The 17,996-nt window shown below is 43.4% G+C and overlaps 1 protein-coding gene and 1 pseudogene across 2 annotated transcripts; both read left to right on the top strand.

Annotated features, from left to right (window-relative positions):
* Positions 1 to 5,801: 5,801 nt before the first annotated feature.
* On the top strand, positions 5,802 to 8,492 carry LOC122686064 (annotated as a pseudogene).
* A 5,752-nt stretch (positions 8,493 to 14,244) lies between these two features.
* Positions 14,245 to 17,609, top strand: PRR13 (proline rich 13). Of its 2 annotated transcripts, none has more exons than XM_043882695.1 (4): positions 14,245 to 14,345; positions 14,999 to 15,037; positions 15,411 to 15,775; positions 17,102 to 17,609. In XM_043882695.1, exons 2-4 carry the CDS (start codon positions 15,019 to 15,021, stop codon positions 17,141 to 17,143), a joined length of 426 nt encoding a protein of 141 aa, XP_043738630.1. In that variant the 5' UTR covers positions 14,245 to 14,345; positions 14,999 to 15,018; the 3' UTR covers positions 17,144 to 17,609. The 2 variants fall into 2 exon arrangements, with proteins under 2 accessions (XP_043738630.1, XP_043738629.1); XM_043882694.1 differs by having other exon boundaries at positions 14,251 to 14,377.
* Positions 17,610 to 17,996: the final 387 nt, after the last annotated feature.

Genomic DNA, 17,996 nt, shown 5'->3' with positions numbered 1-17,996 from the left:
TGGATATTTTCCTTGCTCTCTGTTACTGCTTCTAGACCATTCTCTTTCTCCTTAAAAATCCAAGCTTCAAAAAAAAAAAAAAAAAATCCAAGCTTCTCTGAAATGCATACCTTCAGACCACATGATCTGTTACTTTACCTTGTTGTGGTTATTTGCAGACCTCCTGGTCACTCGTGTATTTGTTGAATATTTTAGCATTTGCTCAAAGTCTTTTTCTTTTCTTTTTTTTTTTTTTTTTTGTCTTTTTCTTTTCATCATTACTTTTATCATCATTCTTGGTGACTTAAGTCACTATGTAGATAATCTACTTAATCCTTTCATCTTGACCTTTTTCCTTCCAACAAGATTTTCCTTTACCACCTTAGCCACCAAATCCGTTTTAAGCATTCCATTCTTGGGGTACCAACTCCTGCCTTTTCAGCTCGGTTACTCTAGAAAGCCTCTATTGGCACATCCAATCCATTCACCTTGCCACTTTTCCACTATTCATCTCACCTGTTATGTTTTTCCTTCCTTGTTCAGTTTATCTTCCATGGTCTTTCATCATAATCGCTACACTCTCAACAGTCTTGCCCCTCTCTCCATTTCTCTTATATTTTGCAGGCAAACCCCATCCCAAGTTAAATCCAGTTCTCTTCCTATTTCACAGCTGTACCCAAGCATTGGTATTTAACTGGAAGAAGCTAGCACCTGTGCTGACCGGTCTCACTTTACATGTGGCCCACAGACTTCAAGTCAGCCCTCCATACTGCCCAACAATCCTAATACAGTACCCTAGTTAATTCATTTGCACTTTCTGAGATGACTATTTCTGACCTTCTCCCTCCACCTCACTCTCAACTGATAATCTTGCTTCTTATTTCCCTGAAGAAAAAAAAGATCAGGAGCAAGCAGCACAGTCACATTTTTCCCCTCACTAAATCTACTAATGCATTTACATCTAGATCTGTGGACTCTGATTTCCCTCCTATAACAATAGTAACAGCTAACACATGTAGTCTAGGGCTTACTATATGTTCAGCAGTGTTTGGAGTCCTGCATATATTAAGTCATTTAATCCTCACTATGAATTAAGTATTATTATTATCCCTCACTTTAGAGATGGGAACTGAAACATGGAACTTTCTTTTGAATTACCTTGTCCAAGGTTACAAAGAAAGTATTCTGGATTTAGAGTATAAGCAGATAGGGTAGAGGGATCCCTGGAGAAAGAGAACCAAGCATGACTTTCCTGACACAAGAGAAGTCATTTTTGGCCTAAGCCATTTTGTGATCTAACCTTGGCCACAGTGCTTGTCCTTGAACAGGTCTTTAATTATCTTAAAGGAAGTGAGGGAATGCAGGAATGAAAGAAAAGCAGTCAAGAAACAATAGTTCAGGGTAAGTATCCTGGAGGTCCAGTGGCTAAGACTGTATTCCTAATGCAGGGGGCCTGGATTCAATCCCTTGTCAGGGAACTATATCCCACATGCCACAGCTAAAGATCCCATATGCCATGATTAAGAACTGGTACAGCCAAATAAATAAATATTTTTTTAAAAAAAAGAAAAAATAATCCAGGGATAAAACAGAGCCCCAGTTCCTCCTTAAGGGGTATATACATAACACTCTGTTACATGTCTTTGAGTTCTGCCGGCTCCCAGCAAGCTGGAGAATGGACTGATGATGTTGACCTTTTCTGACCCTCATGACTTCAACCAACTAAAGCTTGGCTCTGTCAACCTTTGACCCACTTCTATGCTGAATTCTCTTCTGTTCACACCCCTTCATGAATATTCATGTACTCTTAGCTTAAAACTTCCCCAATTTTGCTGTCCAGGGAAACGCTACTTTGGGACAGATTCCCAGTGTTCTTCTTACTTGCTGCAGGCAATAAATCCTTCCTTCTTCTATGGCTTGGTTGTGTCTTTTGGCTTGACACCTACCAAGAGGTGAACCGAGTTTTCAGGTAACAAGAGCTCATTCTTGGTACTTCCCTGGTGGGCCGGTGGTTAAGCGTCTGCCTGCCAATGCAGGGAACATGGTTTTGATCCCTGATCTGGGAAGATCCCACATGCCGCAGAATAGCTAAGCCTATGTGCCACAACTACTGAAGACCATGCATCCTAGATCCTGTGCTCCACAATAAGAGAAGCCACTGCAACGAGAGGCCTGAGAACCTCAAGTTGAGAATAGCTGCTGCTTGCCATAACTTGGGAAAGCCCACGCGCGGCAGCGAGGACCCAGCACACCCCATAATAAATAAATTTAATTAACTTAAAACAAGGAAATACACTACAATGGGAAAAAGTCTCTTCAGCAAGTGGTGTTGGAAAAGTTGGACATCTGCATGTAAATCAATGAAGTCAGAACACACCCTTAGACCGACCACACACACACACACACACACACACACACACACACACACAAGGTTCATTCTTTCAGCCACTACATTGTATTAAGTGAACTGTCCTATCTAGGGTCAATGTTTTCTCCTGTAAACTTGAACCCCTTTTTTCCCGGTCACTTAGGAACTTTGCTCCTTCAGTTAACCCTTCCATTTTTCTCTCTACTGGATGATTCCCATCAGTTCAAAAACATGCTTTAAATTCTCCCATCTTAAAAAGTTCTTCCCAGACTGCCCAGCCTCCTCTTTTCCTCCATCCTCTTATGATTACTGCTCCATTTCTCTGCTTCCTTGCTTACTAACACTGCTTGGAAGAATCACTTTTATTTGCTGCCTCCACCTTCTCACATGTCATTCTCTCCTCAAATTGTGGCAGGCAAAATTTCATCCCTAGAAGGTAATTAAAACCACTCTTAAAAAAACTCACTATTCTTCAAAATCCAATGGCCAGTTCTCAGTCTGCCTCCTACACAATTTTTTTTTTTTTTTTTTCTTTCTGAAAGATCTTTAATAAGGTACCTTGGGAACTCAATTCATTAAGAAAAAAAAAACCAGGTTGGTTTAACTATAACAGATGTTTCAGTGCAGCTCCAAAAGTCTTTATAAATACAGTCATTTGGAGAGGTGGTCCTGGTCCTGGATCAGATTATTCGTTGTGTTTCTGAGAACAGTAAGAAGGGGGAGAATTGTGATGTTGGGAATATGCTGCTGCTGCTAAGTCACTTCAGTCGTGTCCGACTCTGTGCGACCCCATGGACTGCAGCCTACCAGGTTCCTCCATCCATGGGATTTTCCAGGCAAGAGTACTGGAGTGGGTTGCCATTGCCTTCTCCAGGACTCCTACACAATTTATCAGCAGCATTTAAACATTTGATAGCTTCTTCCTTGAATCCTTTCTTCACACTTTTCCTCAGATTTCCCACTTACTCACTGGGAAAGGGAAGAATCTGTATCCTTTCTGTATCCTTTGCTCACTTTTCTTGCCAATTTCTAAATACTGGCAGGCCGGAGTTCAAGTTCTGGGCCTTTTTTCCTACTCTGGCTTACCCATGCCCCCTCGCCGACCTTACTAGCTCCTTTAGATACGTTCATAACTCTGGATTGTTTTCTCTTCAGACCAGACCACTTCCTGAGCACCGAACTGCCTTCTCAACATTTCCACTTGGATATCTGATAGGCTTCCTAAACTTAACCTTGTCCAAAAATACTTATGTCTACTCCTCCCCCATCTTCATCTCAGAAAATGACACCATTATTTTCCACTCAATATTCTTGGGTTTATTCTTGATTTCTCTATTCCTTTCACCTCTACATCCAGTCCAAGCCTGCTAAGCTCTACCTTAAAAAAAAACAACAACAACCCACTAAATCAACTATACTTCAATTAAAAAAAAATACCCAGAGTCTGGGGGCTTCCCTTGTAGTTCAGTTAGTAAAGAATCTACCTGCAATGCAGGAGATCCAGGTTTGATTCCTGAGTCGGGAAGATCCCCTGGAGAAGGAAATGGCAACCCACTCCAGTATTCTTGCCTGGAGAATCCCACAGAGGAACCGGGCAGGCTACAGTCCATGGGGTCGCAAGAGTTGGACACGCCTTAGCGACTACACTACCACCACCACCACCATCCAGAGTCCGACCCTGCTGATCATCTCTACAACTTCCATCCAGGCCACCACCATTCTCCCTTGAACCACAGCAGCAACCTCCTAACTGGGTTCCCTGCTTTACTTTAACCATCTCTCTCTATTTTGTTCTTTTATTACACAGTAGTGATAATAATAGCAATTTCATAATTTATATAATAATGTTATTATATATTTATTTATATTCTGCCTCAACCACCAAGATATTACCTCTATGAAGGCAAGGATTTTTTCTCCTGTGTTTTCACTCTGTCCCCAGTACCCGGCTAGCTTGAGAAGTATTTGTTTTGAATGAATGAATGAATGACAGAAGCATGGTAAATCATTAAAGACTTAATGAATGAGCAATATAAGCTTTAAAAGCATTATCTAATGCTTTTTAAATAATCTGAGTTTAGGGAATTCCCTGGTGGTCCTGTGGTTGGACTCTGTACTTCTACTTCAGGGGGCATGGGTTTGATCCCTGATCAGAGAACTAAAATCCTGCAAGCTAGGCTTCTTTGGTGACTTAGTGGTAAACAATCTGTCTGCTAATGCAGGAGACATGGGTTTGATACCTGGTCCAAGAAGATCCCACATGCTGCAGAGCAACTAAGCCCAGGAACCACAACTATTGAGCCTGTGTTCTAGAGCCTGGGAGCCTCAACTACTGAGCCCACGTGCTGCAGTTACTGAAGCCTGGAAGCCCTAGAGCCATGCTCTGCAATGAGACGCCACTGCAATGAGAAGCCTGCACACCGCAACTAGAGAGTAGCCCCCATGCAAACCCCCACAACTAAAGAAAAACCCATGCAGTAAGGAAGACCCACCACAACCAAAAATAAATCAAATAATTAAAATCCCACAAGCTGCACAGTGCAGTAAAAAAAAAAAAAAAAGAAATCTGAGTTTCAATCTGAGGAAGAATTTCCCAACTAGCAGGTAAGTGAAGAGAGGTATGGAGGATATTGGCAATTTATAAGGGTCCTGCAGGGAGATTAAAAATCATCCTGAGTGAAAGTTGTTTAGTCACGTCTGACTGTTTGTGACCCCATAGACTATACAGTTCATGGGAATCTCCAAGCCAGAATACTAGAGTGGGTAGCCTTTCCCTTCTCCAGGGGATCTTCCCAACCCAGGGATTAAACCCAGGTCTCCTGCATTGCAGGCGGATTCTTTACCAGTTGAGGCACAAGGGAAGTCGAAGAATACTGGGAATCACCTGAATCTAACAATAATAGTTCTTGATATAAATGAGAATCATGATACTACTACATGGTAGCATATAAGTGCTTATTATGTGACAGATACACAATTATCTCATCACAACTCTATGAGGTAGGTACCACTGCCACTGTTTTACAAATGAGGAAATTGATGATCCAAGGGGTTAACTTATTCAAGGTCACACATAAGTGTCAAAGTCACGATTTGAATCCAGGTCTGTCTGACTAACTCCAGAAGCATTATGCTCTATTCCTCCCTTTGTTCATTCATTTATTCATGTAGTTATTTAACAGTTTATTCATTGATACCCTCCTATGTACCAGGCACTGTGTGAACTGTTAACTGTGAAGTGTTCTTCCTTTCAAGAAGCTTACAGTCAAATGCAGGAAGCTAACATAAAGTAACTACTCATTCATGCATGATTATAAGCTGAGATAGATATGCTAAAGGAAAGGCAAGGTTCTACAACAAAGGAGTTTACCTGACTAGAGTATCAAGGAGGCTTCCCTGAAGAAGTGATCCTGGAGCCGAGAGCTGATGAATGAGCAGGAGTTAATCAGGCAAAATGGTGAGAAGGGAGAGCATTCCAGGCTGCAGGGGCAGCAAGTGCAAAAGCCCTCCTACAAAAGGAACCAAGATTTTCTGCAGGGAAGAAAGAGGCCTAGGGGCTGAAGAGCACAGAGCAAGGGGTAAGCAGTATGAGAGGAGAGCAGAGAGGCAGTAGGGTCAGACCACTGCAGACATTGCAGTAATAAGATGTTGAGTTTTTTTGGTTTGACAAGTTGGAGGAAACAGACACTCAAGAGAGCTGGTGAGAAGGTGAAAGTGAAAAATGAAAAATAAAAAATGAAAGCGTTAGTTGCTCAGCCATGTCCGACTCTTTGTGACCCCATGGACTGTAGCCCGCCACGCTCCTCTCTCCATGGAATTCTCCAGGCAAGAATACTGGAGTGAGTAGCCATTCCCTTCTCCAGGGGATCTTCCCAACCTAGGGAAGGGTTCCCAACCTGGAACCCAGGTTTCTTGCATTGTAGGAGGATTCTTCACCATCTGGGCCTCCAGGGAAGCCTGGTGAGAAGTAAATAAATCTAACCTCTATGGAGGTTATTCATCAATATCGATAAAAAAACAAAATATGTAAAATGACATATCAGGGTTATTTATTTCAGCATTGTTTTTAGTAGCAGAAGAGTGAAAATAACAAATCTCTCTTGGTTGGTTAAACTGATTATGGTACATCATATAAAAGAATAAGATGCAGTTGTGAAAAAGTCAGGACACACTTTCTACTGATATAGAAACATCTCCAAGATATATTAAGTGGGGGAGAAAAGTTGCAAACTAAACTCTGCATAGTTTTCTGTTTGTATATTTAAAAGAGGGCATATAAATTTATGTCAGCATTTGCTTGATTCTAATGAAGAAAGTGTGGAAATGTATACAAGAAACCAATTATGTGGTTATGTGTGTTATGTGAGTTGGGAAGGTTGGGTAAATGGAGAACAGGAGTGAAAGAGAGACTCTTCCCTTTATACCACTTGGTCCTTTTTGATTTTTTAACATATTACCTATTCAACAAAAATGAATACATTCATGTAAAAATAGTTTCAACCTTTGTCTAAAGGATAATGCAATGCCGCTAAAGAATTTTAAGCAGTAGGGTGATGTCAGAGTTGGCTTTAGAAAACAATTTCCAAGGTTGAAATGTGGGGAATGAATTGAAAGAGGGTCAGAATGGATGCTGACAGGACAGTCAATGAGACACCACTTCATATGCGCACTAGAATGTCTATACCAATAAAGACAGACAGTAACAAGTGCTGGCGCAGATGGGGGGAAATTGGAACCCTTATACATGGCTGGGGGGGATATAAAACGGTGTGGCTATTTTGGTAAATAATTTGGCAGCTCCTCAAAAATGTTAAAGAGTTGCCATATGACCCAACAATTCCTCTCATAAGTAAATAACCTAATAGAATTGAAAACATGTATCAGTGCTCATGCCCCATGCACCCTTGCAGTCAGTGGGTGAGCTAGGGCAGCAAGGCAGCCTCCTTATAGCTCTGTGGAGTGCCTCTAGCCTCCCTACTGGAGTCGCTGGCAGGGGCCAGCCTTGCAGTGGTGTGTTCTACATCAATGGCTCCAGCTGGATTCATTGGACTAGGCAAATCGGGCATCCCATGGCAAAAAAAAAAAGAAAAAAAAAATCTCATGGACATGGCTATCCGCTTGTTATTTATGATGTGTTCCCTGATGCATGCAGAGAATTTCTAGATGTAAGTGAGTGTCTTCTCCGGCAGATGTAGCCAGCAAGGATGGAATTATTACAGTGTTGCTCACCAGTATCAATGCAATAGAAGCTTATTCTGGAGCAAATGGGATTCCAAAAAAAGCGAAGCAAGGCTCACTTTTAACAGATTCTAGTACTATTGATCCTACAGTTTGGAAAGATTTGGCCAAAGAAGTTGAGAAAATGGGAGCAATTTTCAGGGTTGCTCCTGTTTCTGATGGTGTGGAAGCTACTCAGTCTGGGAGCCTCACATTTATGGTGTGAGGTGTGTTGCGCTAAGTTGCTTCAGTTATGTCCTACTCATTGTGACCCTATGGACTGTAGCCCACCAGACTCCTCTGTCCGTGGGGATTCTCCAGGCAAGAATACTGGAGTGGGGTGCCATTTCTCACTCCAGGGAATCTTCCTGACCCAGGGATCAATTCCGTGTCTCTTATGTCTCCAGTGTTGGTAGACAGGTTCTTATCGCTAGTGCCATCAGAGGAGTCACAGACAAATTTGCCGCTGCCCAAGAGCTGCTGGGGAGCAAGGATTCCAATGTGCTGTATTGTGGAGCCCGTGGGCCTGGGCAGGCTCTGAGGATCTGCTACAACATACTGTTAGCTATTGGTATGATTGGAACTGCTGATGCTATGAATCTGGGAATCAGGTTAGGACCTGACCCAAAACTATTGGCCAAAATCCTAAATGTGAGCTCAGGACAGCATTGGTAAAGTGCTGCTTATAATCCCGCATCTGGGGTGACTGATGGAGTTCCCTTCCCTAATAACTATCAGGGTGGATTCAGAACAACACTCATGGCTAAGGATCTGGGATTAGCACACGACTCTAATGTTAGCACAAACACCCCAATCTTTCTGGGCAGTCAAGCCCATCAGATCTGTGTGGATGATGCATGTAAAGGGCTGCTCAAAGAAAGGCTGCTTGTCCGTGTTCCAGTTTCTATGAGAAGAGGAGACATTCTGAGTCTGTCCACCTTTGGCAGTGGACACTATTGGAAACCAAACTCTATCTCAGAACCTCTTTATTGCTTACTCTGCAAGTAAATAGGTCTGTCTGTTTTCAATTGTCTAGGTCACAGTAAACCCTGGGATGTTTTTCACCCATTTTTAGCGGCTTATTCTTTTTAAAATCTATTTAGCAAATATGTAATACCTGAAATTTTTTCCCTGTAAGCCTCTAATGATCCCTTGCTAACTAGCTGATTGGCTTTTTCAAAAACTTGAGAACTTCTCTGGTGGTGTAAGGATCCCCCTGCCAACGCAGGGGACAGGGGTTTGATCTCTAGTCAGGGAAGATTCCACATGCTGCGGAGCAACCAAGCCCATGTGCCACAACTACCAAGCCTATGTGCTGCAACTGCTGAAGCCGGTACACCCAGAGCCTGTGCTCCACAACAAGAGAAGCCACCACAAAGAGAGGCCGAGCACCACAACAAAGAGTAGCCCCGGCTCACCGCAGCTAGAGGAAGCCTGAGTGCAGGAACGAAGCCCCAGCACAACCAAAAAAATAAAAGATCCCTGAGCATCTTTAGGTAAATTGTTGCATATTTCAATTACTACAATTTACAAATAAAGCCTATTTTTTTTCCAATACAATAAAACCTATTTTAGAGGGGAGAAAAGAAATTGCCGTGAGGGAAGGAGTTAGAAGAAAGGAAAGTATAGTGAATTACTACCTATGTCCCTCAGAAAGTTTATCCCTTTTGTAGTATTCTTGCATTACTGTTGTTGTTCAGTCACTTAGTTGCGTCTGACTCTTTGTGACCCCATGGACTGCAGCACACCGGGCTTCCCTGTCCCTCACTATCTCCCAGAGTTTGCTCAAACTCATATCCATTGAGTCAACGATGATGCATTACTGAGGTTACTGATTTATTTTCTAGGAGTTGATAAAGCAAGAGAATGCCTTGCTGTAGGTTATATAATTTGGACTCTGTTACATTTATCTTGGTGTGTCCCTCTTGTAACAACTCCCAATACTTAGCAAGCTTGTTTTTTATATATTTGCTTCCTTGTACATTCTTACTACATATTTTTGACTTCAAAAGTATACCTTTAGAACTGTTTCAAAGCCAAGAATGATACATGCTTTAGATAATTATTATTCTAAATATAACCATATAATCTTGAATTCAAATAAATTTCTATGCTGATAATAAAAAGAAAACATATGGTCACACAAATTTGTCCATGAATGTCCACAGCACCAATCACATAGTAGGGAAAAATGTAAAAACAATTCAAATGTTCTTCAACTAATGAATGGATAACTAAATGTGGTATAGCCAAGGAGTGGCATACTAGTCAGTACTTCCTTCATAAAAAGGAATGAAGATTCATACTACATCATGGGTGAACCTTGAAAATATTATGCTAAGTGAAAGAAGCCAGTCACAATAGGTCACATATTGTACAATTTTCCATTTGTATGAAATGTTTAGAATAAGACAATTTATAGCAGAACATTAATTAGTGTTTGCTTAGGGCTTGAGTAAAATGAGGGAGAGGTGAGGAGACAAATGAGGATTCACTATTAATGGGTATAACTTATTTTAAGGGGGACAAAAATGTTCTAAAATTAGATAATGGCTCACGATTCGCTAAAAACTATTGAACTGTACACTTTAAATGGGTGAATTGTATGGTATATGAACTATATTTCAATAAAGCTACTTTAAATAAGAGAGAGTTTTCGAATTTCCCTGGTGGTCCAGTGGTTAAGAGTCCATCTTGCAATGAAGAGGAAACAAGTTCAATCGCTGGTCAGTGAACTAAGACCCCACAAGTTGCAGGGGGACTAAGCCCACATACCGCAACTACTGAGCTCACGTGCTGCAACTACTGAAGCCTGTGTGTCTAGAGCCTGTGCTCCACAACAAGAGAAGCCACTGCAACGAGAAGCCCGGGCAACACAGTGAAGACTAGCCCCCACTTGCCATAACTAAAGAAGACCCGTGCGCCGCAACAAAGACCCAGTGCAACCAGAAAAAACACAATAAATAAATTAGAAATTCTAAGAGGAATCATGCCCATAGAGACATATCCATTTCTCTCAAACTCAATGATCTTTCAAGAAAGAAAAAAATCAGATATAAATTGCCTTTAAAAAAAGTTCCAATTCATCTTAAATACTTAGTACAAGCCTGATATAAAAATATATCAAAATGTACTATGATTATGCAAAACATAGTATTGTATGTCGTGTATTTCAATAAAATATATAGCAAAAACTTTTAATTAAAAAATTAAAAATCTATCAATTTTAGTTCAAGATGACAAACTCAGCATAAGATCTATCTTCATATTTTAGTACCTCACAAATTGAGGATGTACTATTTTCATTATTGTTTGGTTTAAAGTATTTCATTTCCATACTGTTTTATTCTTTGACTCAGATTTATTTGGAAGACTTGCTTTTTTAACTTCCACATATATGTTTGTTTTGTTGAATGCACACAAGCTCATGTGTCCAACACACAGTGAAGGCCAAACAAACCAGAACATTGGAGTTTGGAACAGAGAAAGGTATGTTGCTGAACTGAGCAAGGAGAATTGGTGGTTAGTGTTCAAAAAACCCAAACTTTTGTGATAGTTTTTGGAGAGGAGTTTTTACAAGCAAAATTGGGGGCTAGGCCTGCAGGGCACGTGACTTTCTTCTGATTGGTTGGTGGTGAGGTAACAGGATGGTATTGCGGGAATGTTCTGCTCAGAAGTTACCATTCTTTTCCTGGTTGGGGGGCTTATTTCCCACAGAAAAACTAAAAATAAATTGCTATGTATTTCCCTTGAGGAGAAACCAGGGCTCCGCTTTGTGACTGCACTATTGTTTTTTGACAGTTCCTCCTTTGTTTCTGCATTCTCTCTCTTCCCTGATTAGTAACTATTTGAATCTGCCCTTTGTGGACTGTAGCCTACCAGGCTCCTCTATCCATGGGATTTTCCAGGCAAGAGTACTGGAGTGGGTTGCCATTTCCTTCTCCAGGGGATCTTCCCGACACAGGGATCGAACCTGGGTCTCCAGCATTGCAGACAGACGCTTTTCCATCTGAGCCACCAGGAAGCCCTTGGAATTCAGGGACGGTCTAGGAAGCTGAGGGCTTCCCAGGTGGCACGAGTGGTAAAGAACCTGTCTGCCAGTGCAGGAGGCATAAGAGATGCAGGTTTGATCCCTGGGTTGGGAAGATTCCCTGGAGGAGGGCACAACAACCCACTCCAGTATTCTTGCCTGGAGAATCCCATGGACAGAGGAGCCTGAAGAGCTACAGTCCATAGGGTCGCAGAGAGTGGGACATGACAGAAGTGATTTAACACATATGCTAGGAAGTTGAATCCGGTTTCCTACAAACAAGAAAAGGGGACGAGGAAAAGGCTTGCGGGGCCTTCACAGGTACACGTGAAAGCCCCACAGGGCCCGCTCAGTTTCATTTGTATTTATATTTTACACTGTGGTCAAAGAATACAGTATGTATTACACAACTCTCTGAAGTTTGAATTACATTTGTTGAGACTGATTTTTATAAATGTTTTACGTATGCTTAAGAGGGATAAGTAGTTTTTACTTTGGATGAATGGTTCTACATATGTTTATTAAATCAAGCTTGTTAAGTGGGTTACTAAAAAAAAAATTGAGGCCATTGCAGCAGTTCAGTTAAGAGATGATGGTAGGCTAGGAACAGAGAAGATGGAGAGAAGTGTAGGGATTCCAGATTTATTTGGGAAACAAAACAGACCCGTCCTCATGTTGGAGGAGGATGGGAGGAATGTGGATAGAGCCATTAAGGATGACTTTCTTGGTTTCTTGTTTATGCAATTTGCCAGATGGCAGATTCATGAAATTAAAAAAAAAAATTTTTTTTTTTAAAGTTCTACCAGTTTATTGCTAACCCATCTCCCTCCACCCTCATGCATGCATGCTCAGTCATGTAACTCCATGGACTGTAGTCGCCAGGCTCCTCTGTTCATGGACTTTTCCAGGCAAGAATACTGGAGTGGGTTGCCAAGATATATGAAATTGAGATAGGGAATTCTAGGAGAGATTAGACATCTATATTTCCCCCAAGAATGTTTCTTTGCTTTCTATGGGGGCCAAGAGGGCAGCGGTGAATATTGAGGCTGTGGGTGAGAGCAGCTCCTGCCATTCCTTAAGCCCTCTGCGTATGCATGTTTATCTGTACAACACATCACAGTACAGTAAGTCCCCTAGGTAAGAATGAGTTCCATTCCAAGAGTGTCTTCATAAGTCCAATTTGTTTGTAAGTTCAACAAAGTTAGCCTGGTTACCTAACTAACTTTGGCTATATAGGCTAACACAATAGGCTATATATTTGTTCTTCGGTTGCTAAGTCACATTCCACTCTTTGTGACCCCATAGACTGCAGCACACCAGGCTTCCCTGTTCTTCACTATCTCCCGGAGTTTGCTCAAACTCATGTCCATTGAGTCGGTGATGCCATCCAACATCTCACCCTCTTCTCCTGCCATCAATCTTTCCCAGCATCAGGGTGTCTTCCAATGAGTTGGCTCTTTGCATCAGGTGGCCACAGTATTTCAGCTTCAGCATCAGTCCTTTCAATGAATATTCAAGGTTGATTTCCTTTAGGATTGACTGGTTTGATCTCTTTGCAGTCCAAGGGACTCTCAAGAGTCTTTTCTAGGACCACAACTGGAAAACATCAATTCTTCAGCCTTCTTTATGGTCCAACTCTCACATCCATACATGCTGCTGCTGCTGCTAAGTCGCTTCAGTCGTGTCTGACTCTGTGCGACCCCACAGACGGCAGCCCACTAGGCTCCCCTGTCCCTGGGATTCTCCAGGCAAGAACACTGGAGTGGGTTGCCATTTCCTTCTCCAATGCATGAAAGTGAAAAGTGAAAGTGAAGTCGCTCAGTCGTGTCCGACTCTTGGAGACCCCATGGACTGCAGCCCACCAGGCTCCTCCATCCATGGGATTTTCCAGGCAAGAGTACTGGAGTAGAGTGCCATTGCCTTCTCCGATCCGTACATGACTATAGGAAAAACCATAGCTTTGACCATACGGGACCTTGGTCAGCAGAGTTGTGTCTCTGTACTGTAATAGGTTTATAATACTTTTCACACAAGTAATACATACAAAAAATAAGGAAAATAAATTTGATCTTAAAGTGCCTTGAAAATTATAGTAGTACAGTATAGCTGGCATACAGCAGTATAACAGCTGACATACAGGAATTGGCATCAAGAGAACAGGGAAGAAAAGTTACTAGCTGGAGGAGGGAGAAGAGGTGGCAGAGGGTAGAGCGGAGGGATTCGTCAGCGATAGGAGACAGGGAGCAAGCTGCATGTGACAATGTACGTCGGACCCGTGAACCAACTTACCTAATTGGACACGTGAACACACGTACATTCACATCTTCGAAAGTTCACAACTTGAACATAAATTCATATTGGAAGGGTGTGACACCCACTAGACTAACAGCTCAGAAGTCAAGGGTCGAATTTCCTCTAGGCACTTGGGGACCTCGCCCTGAAACTGCCCCGGCCCTCTCAGAGTGTATTTCTCCGAGCCACGCCCACGGGGATTTCCGGCTGCCCTTTTGCACCCGCCTCTCCCTGAAGCCCTTGGCTCCGCCCCTACTGCAACTGTTGCCTTCTAGCCTAGAGGTGGAGTGATTGACGAGTACATTCTCCAATCCTAACGCAGAATGAACACATATTACCAATTAGACCGTAGGAGGGGCGGATGCTGAAGCCTACGGTGGGAGGGTTACCAGGAAGTGAGTGGAGGCTAAGAAGGACAAGTCCGCGCAGGCAGTGGTGTAAGGGTGACCGGACATCTAGGTACCACAGGCTCCTTCTTTCTCCATTCCTGGGTGAGGAGTCCCTTCACAGCTGGGAGTCAGGATTCTCTATTTGCCCTTTTGAATGGGGGGGGGGGGGGGGGGGGGGGTGTCTGCTATGTAAGCATTTGTGGATCTTTCCTGATTCTCCTACCTCCTTTCGCCCCAAGTCAGTTCCTTCTCTTAGCCTGGGGTGGGAGTCTTGTCCCCCGTCACTCTCCGCCGGGAGCGGTAAAGTGTTTAAGGTCTTTCCGCAACCTCTGGGTGCTTAAAGTCTTCCGGACTCGGTCACGAAAAGGCAGATGAATTAATAGGGATTTAGGTTTAGGGGAGATTCACGGACTCAGCCTCTCTCGCGAGGAGTTAGAAGCCTCCTGCCGCGGCCAGCGCTAGTGGAAGGTGCAGGGGCTCTGGGAGCTAGGTTCCTGTGGCTAGGGAACTAGGGATAGAATTAGGTATTGGAGGCGAAGGAATGGGTGGAAAGAAACATTTCTTCCGTGGCGGTCGTAGAAGTTCTCTAAGGGACTGCATAGAGTGGCGCCAGAGTCGTTGGAGTTGGGCTTGGGGCTTGGTCTCTAAACCACCCCCCCCACCCCCCCCCACCCCCCCCACTTCTGGGTCATCAGCTGTTTGCCTTCATTTCTTTTTCCTCAGGCTGAAGGAAACATCTGAACATGTGGAATCCCAATGCCGGTAGGTGTTTGGGGGATCGCTCCTCTTGCCCCACCCCCTTTTCAGATGGGCCACAACAGGAGGTTTCTGTGTCAATTTATCCTCCTCCTCTCCACTAACCCGCAAAAGCAAAGTCCTTAGTCGCTGACCCATCCTCTCGTCTTTTCCTAGTGTTCACTGTCTCCGTTTCTCCCCCGCCCTGCCAGGGACCTTCCCTTTTGTCTCCTGTAAGTTTGCCTCCCCTTCCCTTCATTCTCTTTCCTCATCTTCCCATTTGCCTTTAACTGTTGAGTGATTCTTTTTTTTTTTTTTTTGAGTGATTCTTTTTGTTGTTGTTTGTTGTCAGAGGCTCTGGGCAGTGTAATCTTAATTTATTCTTTGTTTCTTCCACCAGGGCAGCCAGGACCATATCCACACCCCCCTAACGCTGGGTATCCTGGAGGTTGCAATCCTGCCCATCCACCACCTGCCAACCCTCCCTTTCCTCCAGGCCCCTTTCCCACTCCTCCAGGAGCACCCCAGGGGAATCCAGCCTTTCCCCCTGGTGGGCCCTGTCATCCTGTGCCACAACCAGGATATCCAGGATGCCAGCCCTCAGGTCCCTACCCCCCTCCATACCCACCACCTGGCCCTGGCATGTGTCCTGTGAATCCATTGGTTCCTGGTATAGTAGGACCAGGAATAGTGATTGACAAGAAGGTGCACAAGAAAATGAAAAAAGCTCATAAAAAGAAGCAGAAGCACCATAAACATGGCAAGGTAAGTGCCCCTGGAGCCTGGCTGGGAAGGGGCACCCTTCACAGGGGCTATGGGGGCAGGGGGAGGGCAAGGGATGGGGGGTTTGAAGTCTGAGGATGTGGGACAGTGACTGCGTAAAGGATCCCCACTGGGAAGAATCTGATCATCTTAAAAAATGTATTAGGCTTATTAGGCCTTCTATCTGGGAGGTGCTAGGCTGAGCCTCAGAATGGATGTCAGCATCAAAAGTCTTTCTAGTTTGCCTTTCTCTTCCCAGAACTGCCCACCCCAGCCCCACCCCAGCCCCACCCCATGCTTGTTTTAGCAAGTTGGACACACCCACTGAGGTGGTCAAATATCAAGTAATAGAGTCAGTCCTTTGACAAAGCAAAGTCTTATATAATAATTAACTTGTAATAATCTGGCCCTAGGTCCTGGAGTTTCTTTCTCTCCTTCAGTGTTCTCAGGGTGTTATGTTAGTTACATGGGCCCCATTGTCCTAGTATACAGTAGGGAAACTGAGGATGAGAGAAGTCAGTGACTCTCAGCCTCTAATAAAACCTGAGTTTCATGCTCAGCCCCAAGGTTAAATATCTTCACTCCAGAGGACTGTTCATTGGCAAGGGTAAAAGTAGCTCTCAGGACAACTCTGGAAGGAGTGAACCAACCCCGATCTTGAGGAGGCCTTAATATACATTTTTCTGCCCAATATTTATTTGCCTTATGACTGTGGATGCTAATTCTAGTTCTCCATCTTTGGTAGAAGTCTGAGGAGAAGGAAAGGTGAGCTTGAATGGAGACACTCAGAAATGTTTTTGATGACAGTTTTGGTGGGAGTATACGTGTAAAGAACCTTGACTAGTATTCTCCCAGCCTCCTCTCCCACCTTCCTCACTTTCTCCCAGTTGGGACTTAGGAAAAAGTAGAGATAGATGCACACACAGCTACTGATTCTACTCACTTTTCTTAGTCTCGTAGCCACTAGGAATGTCCATGCAGCTAATAAATACTATAAGGGAGCAGCTGTTTCCTTGTACAATTCTACTCTAGTGCCTATAATGTATTCCTTGCCTAGGCATTGGCTCAGGTAAAGAAAATTGGAAACTTTCTCCAAATGTAGTATGTTAAATTCTGTGCAGTGATTTAGGATGGTTTCATCCATTCCTGTCTGCTCACTGCTGAAGGAAATCCTTGCTTTTGCTGTTTAAGGGACAGTTGAGTTGAAGACTCCTGACCTTCTTAGAAAGCAAAGGGCACTGGGGTGGAGGTATAGGGCACCAAAGAATGTCCCATGAAGTAACAAAAGTCATTTGGATCTGATGTATCCTTTCCCCTTTCCCCTTGCAGCATTCCTCCTCCTCCTCCTCTTCCAGCAGTGACTCTGACTGAATACAGGGCCTGGACCCTTCCCTCAAGTCTCTCCAGTTCAGCTCTCCCATCAAGCTTCAGATGCCATCTTGTACTGGGGAAATTAACTCTTGCTACCCCTTCACCCCCACCCCTGCAATCTAAGACTCATTCTGCTCTTCAGCACTCACTAGCTAGGACAAATCGGAAAAGAATTGCCACGGGCTAACAAAGGCCGTCTTCTCACTGCTTGGATAGAACTTTTAGCTGATGAGTTTGACAGGAGAACTGATTTTTGAAGATGGTAAGATTTGAGCTAAATGCTAAAGACAAGTCTAAGATCTGTAAAATGTGATTTTTTTTTTTAACTTTCTTTTGTAACACTTATGATTGAGGAGATGCTGTGGACATTGAGTTATGGAAAGGAAAAACAACCTGTACCTTTCTTGAAATTGTAGCATGCTTGGGTGATTTAGTGGCAAATAAACATTTCCCAGCAGGCCTCTTATTGATGGCGTTCACTGCAAGGCTGATGGCAAGTGGAGTCCATTTGGTTGATGAGCTCTGACTGCCATTTTGAAAACGAATCTCTGTTCTCTCACTCAGTATGCTGTCTCAGGCCCTCCTCTCACTCTCCACCTCTCAGTCCAAATAAAGCTGTCTCTCCTGGTCTCTGTTCACCTGTACCATCACCTTGGTTGGGCCTAGCACCTTCTACTAGTTCTGCTGCCCTAGAAAAAAATGAAAGAATAGATTTATCAAGTGGATGGTGGAGAGGAGCTGGGAAAGGCATGTGCTTAGGAACAGGGTCTAAAGCTCCACAGCATGTTTGGGAAACACAGGTATCCCAGTGGGCCTAGATTAGTTCCCTAGAAAGTGTTTATTGAGGAAATAC

Source organism: Cervus elaphus, chromosome 3, assembly GCF_910594005.1.
Source record: "Cervus elaphus chromosome 3, mCerEla1.1, whole genome shotgun sequence".
Lineage (NCBI taxonomy): Eukaryota > Metazoa > Chordata > Mammalia > Artiodactyla > Cervidae > Cervus > Cervus elaphus.
This window is presented reverse-complemented; position numbering and strand designations above follow the sequence as displayed.

Bases quoted from the DNA above. Each gene is read 5' to 3' on its own strand.
- PRR13 (XM_043882695.1), top strand. The intron at 15,776-17,101 runs GTAAGTGCCCCT...TTCCCCTTGCAG, and splicing joins AGCACCATAAACATGGCAAG to CATTCCTCCTCCTCCTCCTC.